Genomic DNA, 13,677 nt, shown 5'->3' with positions numbered 1-13,677 from the left:
CCCTGTCACAACCCCAGGATAGTTTGAAGTAGGAGTTTGAAAGCACTCTCCACCTTAACCCTCAGCCCAACAAAGAAGATTCTGAACCTGCGTTTCAAATCCTCATGAAGGCTATTACTGTCCTGCTAGTGCCTTTTTCAAGAATGGTCAACTTCTGGAGTAGTTTGGCTTAAATGAGAATGCTTCACTTTCTACTCATGCCTGTAGCTGGTGCATGAAGAAGATGTAGAAGGGTTTCCCTTTTTGGTGCTAGATGGCTTGTTCTCTCTTCTATTTTCCTGCATCCATTTCACTATGCTTCTTTTACTTTTTGTCTATGTGGACAAAGGTTTGTACATCAACTCTGGATGTATGGTGACTGTTTGGAAGTACCGATATATTATCTAATTCAAATCACTCTAGAGGCAACTCAAAGACCACCACCCTTGGCCAACCACCAGTCCTTTATGTCCTTCATGTAGAGTTGAAAATGTTAGTTCCACATATGTGTTGGGGAAAAAATATTAAACATGGATCTTTGCATGATGATGTGTAAAAACTTGGTCAAGTATGTTCTCTTGATGACAGTGTGTTGCTGTGGTGTGATACACACACTCTACTTGGCAGTCTTGTTTTGTGTCTGTCTGCCAGTATGTTTTTCTCTGTGTTTTGTGTCCCAAAATATAATCATGTCACTGAAATAGAACTGTATGTCCTCCAGCTACTTTAATCCTTGTCTTAAATCCAACTAAACTATAAATAAAACCAAAATAAGAACAACCTATGGACAAAGATTGCAGTCTTAACAATTGCAATGGACTCAATTGGAGATGAAATGCCGAGTAGCTGAGGCATGGTGGTGGCCAACTGTTTGGGTCAGGATTATGATATATCGGTATTCTCTAATGCCTCGACTTAAAACTCATTCGCTTGGTTTGATTCTTGGCTTGAGAAAGTGAGGATTTTTGAGAGCTCGTGGCTCCACCTGTGCCTTGTTACTCACCCTCTTTTTTGCATAGGCTTAAATCAAGTGATGCTTACAAAAAAGCCTGGGGCAATAACCAGGATGGAGTGGTGGCCAGCCAGCCTGCTCGTGTGGTGGATGAAAGGGAGCAGATGGCCATCAGTGGTGGCTTCATCCGTAGGTAAGCTACGTATAGCCTGCACTGAGTAGTTCTCTACCGTCAAGTAGCAAAACACCATGAAATAGAGTGGTTCTTAAGAAAACAACCACTTCGTTGCTCATTAGTCTACATATTGGCTGGAGGGGTTCTTCCATGAGTCATTCCTGGGCTCACTCAAAGGTGTGATAGTCCAAGATGGTCACTCACTTGGGTTATGTTTGGCTGAGATGTCAGTGGGACACCTCTGTTCTCCTCCAGGTGCCCTCTCCAACAGGATAGCCCAGGTCTTACATGATAGTAGCAGCATCTCAAGAAGGCAAGCTCCAATGTAAAAGTACTTATCAAACCTCTGCTTATGTCAAGTTTCATTAGATGAAGGAAATCACATGATCTAATCCAGAATCAATGTGTCACTAAATAGGTATGTCACTCCATGAGTTTAATCAAACAGCTTTTATTAAAGAGACTGTTCCAGAAGTATGGGCAGGGTTAATAATAAGGAATAGTGAAGCATTTATGGACTGTTAATAGCAGTAAACTGTTACAACCACTATCCTGAGAGACAGGAGAGAATTTTTATTAGAACCCTACAATAGTGATGACTATAGTCAAAGACCTTTAGGTAGAGAAACACAGCCACTGCCAAAGCTAGCAGGGAATAAAAATGTAAAAATAAATGACCCAACCCCTCACTTCTCTTCACCTCTAATCTACCAGGCCAAAGATTGTTGGAAGCCAGAGAGTAAGAGAAGCTGGATGATAAAGTCATGGAGTTAAGCATCTCAGAGCATAGTGCAAGAAGTTCAGAGAATGAATATAGGGTGAAAAAAATGAATAATGAGTGTTTAGTTAATAATTTTATTTTGACATCTAGAAGCAAAACCAATTTAAATTTCTTTAAAGATCTCAAATGATACAGAGCAGCCAATTCAGAACTCATCTCAGGAAAGCAGAAAACAGAATAACTAAATATTTCCTATGGAAATGAACAAAATTATCTCTTTTTACAGGCTACTACACCAGGACTCAGTTGGGACCAGAGTAGTTGTTTGTACAACTGTTTATTCTCAGATTATTATAGCTATTACTGGCCCATCAGTAACCCTGATTGAAAAATGGATCACTGTCACTGAGGTGTAGGGTCTAGATATGTACCTCACATATGCCAATTCTGTTCTTGCTTCTATCTGCTCCCAGAGAAACTAGATAAATGAGTCCTCCAGCCAAGGGCTGCACATTAGAATCACCTAAGGAAATACCAGTGCCTGGGCCCAATCCATACCAAACGAATCACAATCTCTTGAAAAGGGACACAATCAGCCATGCTTTTTATAGCTCCTTCGATGATTGTAATATGCAATCAGAACTGAAAACTATGGAACTAGAAGTATGTCTTGGCCATTGATAACCATTTTAAAAACTTCTTCCCTATATGAGAAAGCCAAACTTTCTTCTTTAATTTTTTTAGTGTTCTCCAAGATGAGCTGCTGTAAAAGCCATAATGCTCCAGTCTATCTTGAGAGTTAACACAGAGAAAGGATTTTAACCCTTTTTGCACATTTTTTAGCTCATCACCCTATATACTAGGAAAGTTGTAGAATAAGCATATTTGCAATAAAGTACCTTCTTAAATATGAAGCTGGACTGCAAAAACATGGCAAGATGGTAAGGTGCTTTGGGAGTCAGCTCCTTCCTTTTCACTCGCACCCCACTCAAATTGTAACAATAATCTTTATCCCAGTTTTCAACTCTGAAATCACCACTAAAATACTCATGGCATTAAAATATGAGCAAATAAAATCATTCTGAACACATAGCGCCCTTTGGGGTTCTTAGGAGCAAGCAAGATTAGAGAATAGGCTATAATTGTCATTACTTTTCCCATTGATGTTGGTCTCAAAAGGGGGGGGGGAAGATAAGCAGAGAAACTCTCTGACTTAGCAAAATAAGCTTTTTCTTTCATCCTCAAATTGAGTCTTAGAGGTTTTATTTGACACTTCAGGGGAAAAAAAATACAGTTTCTATCTCATTTACCTTCATTCTCTGACCTGAGGTGCTTCCAACTAAAGTGATTTTATCCTTAAAAAGCAAAAATTGTGAAAAACACATGCATGGGTAAGTGATGTGTGGGGAGAAAGGAGAAACATAGATTAATCTATTTAATATACCTTGTTTAAAAATAGGAACTTAAGGAGTCCAAATGAAAGTTTAAAACTACTTTCTAATGTATTAAAGTAAGCAAAGCACAAGCATTTTGCGAACCAACACTGAAATTTATGTGGCTCAAAATTAATCAGGAAAAATACTGTATGTTCAGATTTTTTTTCTTTTTTGTAATTTTAAAATTTATTATTGTGGGGTATAGTATTAAAAACTAAAATGTATTATTGTACTAAATAGAGATTAAAGATAACTAATACTAATACCTAGTGGTCTATAGATTTTCTCTAAGCTTTAGGTGTTGGTATTCAAGTTTTTTTTTCTACTTTCTGTTTTCTAAAAATCACTCTTTGGCTCACAGGGTAACAAATGATGCTCGAGAAAATGAAATGGATGAGAACCTGGAGCAGGTGAGCGGCATCATTGGCAACCTCCGTCACATGGCCCTGGATATGGGTAATGAGATCGATACACAGAATCGCCAGATCGACAGGATCATGGAGAAGGTAAGATCATGGCAGTCAGCACATTGCTCCTGCTTATCCCTTCTTCTGGAATAATCATCAGGAAGTGTGAAAGGCATAGCAAGACCCTTCAACTATGACATTGGGTTTTAGGCAACTGATAACAGGGCATATTCTCCTTAATTTTTCTTTTTTTTCTTTTTTTTTTTTTGTGAGAGGTTTTCGCTATAGGGCGTGTGTGCTCGCCAGAAAGAGAGAGACATAGAGACAGAAAGTGAGAAATCACCCCCCAGAGGGGATGGTCACGCCGCAATCCCTTCTCCTCCATTCTCCTCTCAGGATCTTGGGCACGCACACACACGCGCCCCAGCGTGTTTTAAGCCGCCGGGTTCGGGACGCAAACCGCGGTTGACTACGTGGGAGTCCAGCGACATAGCCATTATGCTAACTGCTGGTTCCCACCTTCTCCTTAATTTTTCAACACAAAAACATAAGATTCAGCAACAGAACTGGAGTGAGGAGGGTAAAATTTAATGTGGCAGATATTTCTCAAAGGCTGCTCTAAGTCAAGCATTGCAGTAGGCACCATGGTACATATAAAAGTAAGAAAGATACCATTCCTGTTGTCCTATGAGGGAGAGTTAGCTGCTAGTTCAATTTACTACCACACAAAATATAATTCACTGAGAGACCCACAGATAAAATGCTAACTAGAATGAGATGAGGAAAGATAAGAAAGGGCAGGAGTCAATCTCAGGATGAGTTTGAGTTGAGTCTTAAAGGATGATTAGAAGTTTGTCAAGGGAATATAGTGAAGGAATAGAATCAGGAAATTATTAAACTGACAACAAATAATCAATTTAGTCAAAAGACGAGAATGAGCTTTGTTTTAATAAATAACAAAGATTTAAATGAGAATTCAAAAAGACTCACGTTCCATTTCCAATCTAACAATTTACATCCCCAGTTACCAAAATAAGTAAGTCATATCTGCTAGAATCGAGTTCAAGGACTGTGGACATGGCTATAAAACCCTCACTGTCAACAGGGCTATAAGGAAGACTGGAGAGATTGGAATAGGAAGGGATAGGTTTGGGGGCTGAAAATTAGAAGAGAACAGAGAGAAACATTGGAGATTTTTTATAAAGAGATTTAGGGCATTATAATCTGACACGCTATATCACACAAATCTGAAGTAATTTCTATTTCTTTGTATTTTACCCCTTCTCCAATTAGCAGGGTCTTGAATATTGATTATAGTCTCTTAAAATACCCAAATGCCAAAAAGGAGACATAGACACATTATACTTTTAATAGTAATTATACATCTATAATCTACTCTACTTGGCTAATTTTTTGTTGCATATTTATTCCCTGGAAGTTATTGAAGTTTTTAGTCTGAGATGTAGAATTTTTTGTAACTATTCATTTTACTCTAGAGAACAGAGGATGCTTCTGACATTTCTTGAATTATAAGGCTGAGAGTTTATTGGTAACCAAGCAGCAGTTTCCAATGCTTAAAAAAAGGAATGAGTAGACATGAAGGGAATTGTTTGCCCTGTTGTCTTATATGCACTCCGTATTAGATGAATATGTATCTGTGATTGATACAGATACTATATACATGCTATGAAGAAACCATACTATACCCCACAATAATAAATTTTAAAATTACAAAAAAGAAAAAAAAATCTGAACACACAGTGTTTTCCCTGATTAATTCTGAGCCACATAAATGTCAGTGTTGGTTCGCAAAATGCTTGTGCTCTGCTTACTTCCGTAAGTTACGTCACGCTGATCATTGTTAGGAAGATTTTGATATGATAAAGCTTTTAGAGCTGTAGAAGTCAATGGACTTTAGAATAATACTGAAAATTTCAAAACGCACTGGAGCCAACACAACCTGACCCATAATGGCCCAGAACAATGAACTAAGAAACAATTGCTAAAGTGCTCCCAACAAGAAAATGATTTGGGGGGGAAAAAAAAGCAGAGGAACTATTCATTTTCTATTAATGGACCCGATTTACTCACAGATGCAAGTCAATAATGCATTAAAGCCAATTAGAGTTCCAGAAGGAAAGATTTTACCAATAGAGGGGTCAAACTTTTATTGATAGAGTTGGCCTTTAAGTAAGAAATAGTGTTCCTGGAAAGGCGAGCAGCATCTTGATTCTGCCACTTTGCATTTCTGGTTCTCATCTTCAGGGAGAACCTTTTATTCTGGTTTATTACAATGTAGTACAAGGGCAGAGACATTTCAGGTTAAATCAAAAGCCAAGCGAGTAGATGGGAAATAGCTGTTTAGGTTTGTATCATTTTTGAGTGTAGAGTCATTTAAGAAGTGTGAGAAGAACCTATCAATAGTTGCCTTTGAATTAGAGAGTTCATTCCAGTCAACTCTTTTTTTTTTTTTTTCCTGGTTTTGGCCATAGGGTTCGTGCACTCATCAGAGACAGACAAACAGAGAGAGGGAAAGTGAGAAATCACACCCCGGGAGAGAAAGCCATGCTCCAATCCCTTCTCCTTCATTCTGGAGATTTTTGGTGTGTGTTTAACAGTCTCCCCACCTCTCTTTTTAAAAAATTTTCAAATCTATTATTATTTTTTAAAATTTGCTATAGGGCACATGCACTCACGAGAGAGAGAGAGAATGAGAAAGCCAGACACCAGGTCTGGGACTTGAACTGCTGTCATCCATGCGAGAGTCCATTGCCTAACCACCACACTACACGATGCCCCACCTTTACCCCTTTTATTCAAAATCACAATCTAGACATGATTTAGGACAGAGGGTACTTCATTTAGGGACAATAATCATGTTACAAAAACTGCACACATATTAAGAGATTTCTACCTTCTCATAGAAGTTCTCATTCTGTTAACAAGACAGTGTGCAAAAGCCTCCTTTGGGGCCAGCAGGTGGCATAGTAGTTAAAGTGCTGAATTCCCACATGGCTGATCATGGTTCGAGTCCTGGACCTGGTGACTTGAAACTCACACCAGGCGCATGTGCATGCATGCCCAAGATCTCCAGACAAGAATGGAAGAAAAAGGATTTAAGTGTGGCCATGCCCCCTCTGGGAGGAGGGGGGAAGGAGGTGATTTCTTGCTGTCTGTCTGTCCAGCAAGTACATAAGTACATGCAACCTATAGCAAAAATCTCTCTCAAAAAAAAAAAAAGCCTCCTTTATAACTAAGATTTATTTAAAATCACACTGTAGGGGAAGGACAGTCTTATGATGTTTCCTTCATATTATCTCATGACCCCAACAACGATCTTCACCCAGCTCTATCAATCATGGATTTTTCTTATCATTTGGATTGACGTTAGTGTTTTGAGAATCCAAAACAATGAGATTTTCAATGCATGCCCAATGAGATTTTCAATGCATGCCCATGGATAGTCAACAAACTACTTCATCTATTTAGACATGTTGTCTTCTGCTTAAAGGTATTTTATATACAATCTTCTATGCTTAAAAGTGTACAGTTCTGGGACCAGTGGTTAGTGTAATGGCTATATTGCTGGACTCCCATGTGGTTGACCGTGGTTCGAGTCCCGGACCCAGTGGCTTAAACTCATGCCGGGCACGAGTGTGTACGTGCCCAAGATCCTGAGAGGTGAATGGAGGAGAAGGAATTGCGGTATGGCCATCTCCCCTGGGAGGTGATTTCTCACTTTCTGTTTCTCTGTCTCTGTCTTTCTGGCACACACCCTACAGCAAAAAAAAAAAAAAAAGAAAGAAAGAAACAAACAAACAAAAAATAACAACCTCTCAAAAATCAAATAAAATAAAAGTGTAAAGTTCTTTCAGAAAACTACTAAATTGGAGGCAAGTTTATATCAGATGCTTTATAGGAACTGTTGCTAAGGAAATCATTTAGTGATATTCAAATTTTGATATAGCATTGTCAGTGGTAGATGTCAGGTGCATGTTGAAATAGAGCAAGGCTGTTGCTTTAGCAGTCCTCGTGTTCTTCTGTCAGTGAGGAAACAATGTGTTAGAACTAAGATCTTGAGTTCTTACAGAGTTTGCCATGGTTCTGTGACATGGATGCTGATTCAGAGGACACAGGATCAGGTTCATATTACCTACCACAGAGAAAAAACTCTGTGAATAAAAAGGCAAATTTATTCAGTGAGGCCAACACCAAGGAGAGTGCTGACTGGAATCTATAATCATCTTCCCCACACTGGACAAGACATAAAACTTAGCTGGGGAAAGAAACAAAGGACAATTTACTGAGGAGGGTTGTCTTCCCTGGTATTACAAGGAGATCAGCAGCCTTAGGAAGTCGCTATCCTATTGCTTGGGGGGGCAGTTTCTGTCTATCTGGACATGCAAGGCAGAGTGGAAAGACGGTTTCCATCATTTGCAAGAGGCTTCAGGATAAGCAATGATTGTAAAGGCCTCAGAAGCAAATGGAGTCAGTCAAGACAATTCTGAGATCCTGATCTAGGAGTTAGGTGTGGCATTGATAAAATCTTCTCAACTGATCATATGGGAGGGAGCTAGTGGCATCTTTCCTTTAGTCTCCCAGGCCAGGCAACTGAAAAAGACTCACAGGGTTATTGTTATGGTAACTTCCATTAGTTAAGCTTCTACTGTGAGGAGGGCAAAGGCTAGGTTCTGCATAGAATTTCAAGGATAGAAAGATAGGACTAATTCTCCTAAATTTTAATCTATTAAAATGAACTCTCAAGACTTAAGACTGGTTCTCTTATGCCCTAGTCACAATCTGGTTGCTCCATCTAAAAGATCATGAGAACATTTCAAACCTGGGATCAGAATGGGCTGTTTTATAGAAAGTACTGAGCATTCATTTCTGGAATTCTGAGGGGGGGGGTGGGGGCTAAAAGCTACCAGCATGGATTGACATTGAGGAGATTACTGAGTATTCAAAGTAGTGAGCTGAAAAGCTCCTTCTAACCTCTTCCTGGCTCGCCAGTGGGCATTCTGGCTTTCACATAAGGGCAAATCATGCAGCATATGTTGGGCATGCCAGTGAGTTTAGAATTCTTTAAATAGCAATATGAAAACTGGGAAGGGATAGCCTCCATAAATAAAGTACTAAAATGAAATTCAGGATTTTTTTTTCCCTATAAAGCACTACTTCTTTTATTTTAATATAATAAATATTCAGTACTTTTATGTCACATATTGTATGGGCTAGAATTCTTAAGAAAGAATGTAGGTTATTGAATGTATGAAAGGAATTGAAATAAAATAAAATAAAAAAGAATACAGGTGAAATTCACAAATGCACAGTGAACACAGGTCTGTCTCAGCTCTTCCCAGATCCTTTAAAGATGTCCAGGGAAAAACCTTATGCTCTATGTCAAATATCCATTTGTGCCACCCTGTGAAGGCTCATCAGTCCATTGTTATGCAAAAGATCCCAGAACTTTTGTCTTCAGAAATGCTACTATTGTTTTTTTGGAGAGGTTTTTTGCTATAGGGTGCTTGCGCTCGCCAGACAGACAGAGAGACACATAGAGACAGAAAGCGAGAAATCCCCCACCATGGGGGATGGTCACGCTGCAATCCCTTCTCTTCCATTCTCCTCTCGGGATCTTGGGCACGCACGCACACGCGCCTGGCGTGAGTTTTAAGCCACCGGGTCTGGGACGCGAACCGCGGTCGACTACATGGGAGTCCAGCGACACTGCCATTACGCTAACTGCTGGTTCCCAGAAATGCTACTATTTTTTAAGGGGCTTTTTTTTTTTTCCGCTGTAGGGCGTGTGCGCTCGCCAGACAGACAGAGAGAGACATAGAGACAGAAAGCGAGAAATCACCCCCCAGGGGGGATGGCCACGCTGCAATCCCTTCTCCATTCTCCTCTCGGGATCTTGGGCACGTACGCACACGCGCCCAGCGTGAGTTTTAAGCCACCGGGTCCAGGACTCGAACCATGGTCGACTACATGGGAGTCCAGCGATATAGCCATTACGCTAACTGCTGGTTCCCAAGGGGCTTTGTTTTTAAGGGGTTTGTTTTTCCTCATTTAAGTTTTTCTCAGACTTCACTACAGAAACAGTCAGTGTAAGTCAATCTATGGGAACATTTTACCTAGGTCCAAGCCTGTAATTGTCCTTTGCACCAAAGTGTCATTATTTTTGACTCAATTTGTAGCTATGGAGGAAGAATTTAAGGGCCAAGTAAAATTGGAGAGATTGTCCACTTTTTTTAGAGAGAAAGAGACTTGCTATAGGGTGTATGCGCTTGCCAGAGAGCCAGAGACAGAGAGACAGAAAGCAAACAATCACCCCCTGGGGGGATGGCCATGCTACAATCTCTTCTCTATTCTCCTCTCAGGATTTTGGGCACACACGCACATGTACCCTGCATGAGTTTTGAGCTGCCGGGTCCAGGACTCGAACCATGGTTGACTATGTGGGAGTCCAGTGACATAACCATTACATCAACTGCTGGTCCTAGATTATCCACTTTTAAAATAAGGATCCTAGGGTCAAAAATATGAGCCTACAGTTTAAAATGATCAAGGAAAATCAATGCTATATCTTATGATGTAGATACTTGTTTTTAAAGTCAACTCTCAATTTTCCAAACGGATATGCCAGACAATTCAGAGTTATGAATAATCAATAAATACAGCCAACAGATGTCCTAATTGTTCCTGGACTCTCACATGGCCGACTACAGTTCGAGTCCCAGATTGGTGGCTTGAAAATCACGCTGTGCACATATGCATGTGTGTCGGCGTCTGCCCCAGGGCTTGGGTCGGGCTGAATCATGATCAGGGGGCTGCTGGTGAGGAAGAGAAAGAGGACAAGAAAGAGGAAGCCCTCCATCTTGCCAGGACCTGGGAATTGGAAAGAATGAGACAAAGGGATAGAGTAGAAACGGACACAGGCAGCCTGAGCCTAGGCAGCCCAAGCAACTTGTGCCACCCAGATGAACTGGACGTCTTTATTTATAGTACAAGGAGACATTACACATGTATGTTTCATGACACTTCATGGATTAGTTGCCAGGTTACAGACAATGAGAAGCAGTTAACAAATCTATATGGGATTAGTCATACCAGGGCCAGGTGTATCCCTTGGTGGTAATCCCATGTAGAGAAAATCTCATCTTCTTTTCTAATGCAGAGAACTAGCTGTTAGGTGTGAGGAAGGAGCTAAAGAACTTCTCTATAAGGAGTGTACCACCACACCCAGAGAAGTCTAAAGAACCTTTCAGATGCAGAGCAGGGATTGGATTTTACTAATTGGGGTCAAGATGTTTCTTGAAGTCCATCAGATGTGTCTGTTGGAACGCCCTTAGCAATTTCCACCCTTGCTCTGTCGGCAGCCAAGGTCAAGGAATGACAAGTTACAAGGTTCTGCCAAACCCCAAAAGAGCATGTGGTGTTTGCTCAGATTCTCACACACCTCAGATTCTCTCTCTTAAATGTGTCCCCACACATGTGTGCCCAAAATCCTGAGAGGAGAATGGAGAAGGAATTTTGGCATGGCCATTCTCCCCAGAGGGTGATTTCCCACTTTCTCTCACTGCCTCTGTCTCTCTCTCTTTCTCCAGTTAGTTTACAAGCCCTATGGCAAAAAACTCTTTTAAGAACATCAAGAATTATAGTTTTCGATTGGTCTTTTTTTAATTTTCCAGAGATAGGAAAGAGATAGACAGGAGAAAGGGAAAATGAGAAAGCAATCCCCTATGGGGCATGGTCACACAGCAATTCCTTCTCTTCAGCTTCCTCCTTCCTGTCAGGATTTTGGGCACACACACACACACACACACACACTCACACACACACACTCCCCCAGTATGTTTTTCCAGACACCAAATCTGGGACTCATGCATGGCCAACCATGTGTAATCCAGCAATCTTAACTACTAGACCACAGGCTAGTCATAAAAATATGTTCATTTTGACTTTGAAAATTTCTGTTTGAATATGGGTAATTCTTATATCCTGGGCATTCACAATTCAAAATGATAAAGACCTAACTTGATGAAAGTTGGAAAGCACCAAGCACAGTGATAGGTGTAGTCTGTAATCACTGAGTAATTCTGATTGATAGAAAAACAGTTTGGTACCCCCTGTACTGTCTAGCAGCTTCCTCCTCCTCCTCTTCCTAAGCAATAGAGCAACAGACATTACTAATCAGGATAGGACATAGCATCAGCCTACACAGAATTGTCTTCAATTACTGGTTGATCTTTCTTAGCATAATAGTAATTAATTTTCTGGGGTTTAAAAGTATATTTTGGTACCAGTAATGAATTACATGCTGTATATAACCAAAATATAACTCAAGAGTGAAGAGATTGACTAAGAGACTGTAATAAGCAAGATACACAATTACAGTAAGTGTGTCCCTGTTAAAGACAAGACAGTTGGGACCAGCAGTTGGAGTAATGGCTATGTCGCTGGACTCCCACGTAGTCGACCTTGGTTCAAGTTCCGGACCCGGTGGTTTAAACTCAACTCTGAGTGTGTATGCGTGCATGCCCAAGATACTGAGAGGAGAATGGAGGAGAAGGGATTGTGGCATGGCCATCCCCCGGGGGATGATTTTTCGCTTTCTGTCCCTCTGTCTCTCTCTGTCTTTCTGGCAAGCGCCCTATGGCAAAAATCTCTCAAAGAAAAAAAAAAAAAGATAAGACAGTTATCAAACTCATAGAAGCAAGTTTTCAGACCTAAAAACTACTGAGCATCCCCAAAGCAAACCAGGTTTTTCACCCAGTAACAATAATTATAAGATAAACTTTATTAATACTTAATATTTGCAGAACAGTATTCTAAGCACATTATGTGTATAAACTCATTTAATTCTCATAGCAAACCTAAATAGTAGAGTGATTAATAGTAGAGACTCTGACTTCAGGCTGCTCACATTCTGATTTTGGTTTCCCTATTTTTTAGCACTAAGACTTTAGACAAATTGCCTAAGTCATCTCCACCTCATAGTTGATGTGGTCAATCTTGATGCTGTCAAAGTTGGATAAATGGAACACAGATGTTTACAAACATTAGCAGTATTCTCTGTTGTCCCCAGGTTGTAGATAAGAAATCTGGGACCCCAAGAGGTAAAGCAGCTTGCTCATAGTGACACTGCTAATAAGTTAACCATGATTTGGGTCCAAATGTACAAGTAGCAGTAATCAATTCGGTCTAAGAGATGTGAAGCCTACCATGACAATCATTGAATATCATTTTAAGATAGAAAGAAAAATGACACATGATATAATCCTATTCTCCCAAGGATGCTCTCTGGCAGAGAAAATAGAAACTAAAATCAAACTTCTATGGTCACATCCAAGTAGAGCCTTATCAGTGGTTTTGTAAACACAAAAAGAGATGGTCAGTTTTGACTAGGGAAGTATCAACATGTCTTCTCCCAAGAGATAGCATTTGAGACTAGACCCAGGAAGATAAATGGAATTTCAATGGGTAACCTGAGTTCTTTTCTCTTTCTAGGCTGATTCCAACAAAACCAGAATTGATGAGGCCAACCAACGTGCAACAAAGATGCTGGGAAGTGGTTAAGTGCCACCTGTGTTCTCTTCTGAGTGCTGTTGGGCAAGATAGCTCCTTCATGCTTTTCTCATGGTATTACTTAGTAGGTTTGCACACATACACACGTCAGTCCACCTCCATCGTGAATGTTGTCTTGTGTCATCTGTCAGCTTCCTGACAATATTATATGTCTTTTGTCCCCTCTGAGTCTTTTTCTTTCCAAAGGTTGTATATAGTGGTCATTTGGTGGCTCTAATTCCCTACGTAAGATGTCTTGGGTTTCATTTTTCCTTTTTCTTCTCAGTGGCGTTTGCTGAATGACAATTTAGGAATGCTCAATGTGCTGTTGATTCTTTCAATACACAGTATTGTTCTTGTAAAACTGTGACATTCCACAGAGCTACTGCCACAGTCCTTTCTTTGAGTGTCAGGCTCTGAATCTCTCAAAATTTGCTGTC

At 40.2% G+C, this 13,677-nt stretch overlaps 1 protein-coding gene across 2 annotated transcripts in view; it reads left to right on the top strand.

Annotated features, from left to right (window-relative positions):
• Positions 1 to 13,466, top strand: part of SNAP25 (synaptosome associated protein 25) — a 111,299-nt gene extending 97,833 nt beyond the window's left edge. For both annotated transcript variants that reach the window (XM_006150914.3, XM_006150913.3), the window contains exons 6-8: positions 999 to 1,124; positions 3,625 to 3,769; positions 13,181 to 13,466. In XM_006150914.3, coding sequence (XP_006150976.1) covers positions 999 to 1,124; positions 3,625 to 3,769; positions 13,181 to 13,249 — 340 coding nt within the window. In that variant the 3' untranslated portion in view covers positions 13,250 to 13,466. The remainder of the gene's footprint in view (positions 1 to 998; positions 1,125 to 3,624; positions 3,770 to 13,180) is intronic.
• Positions 13,467 to 13,677: the final 211 nt, after the last annotated feature.

This window comes from Tupaia chinensis, unplaced genomic scaffold (genome assembly GCF_000334495.1).
Source record: "Tupaia chinensis unplaced genomic scaffold, TupChi_1.0 Scaffold000305_1, whole genome shotgun sequence".
NCBI lineage: Eukaryota > Metazoa > Chordata > Mammalia > Scandentia > Tupaiidae > Tupaia > Tupaia belangeri.
The sequence above is the reverse complement of the archived record's forward strand: the minus strand, read 5'-3'. Positions and strand labels throughout refer to the sequence as shown.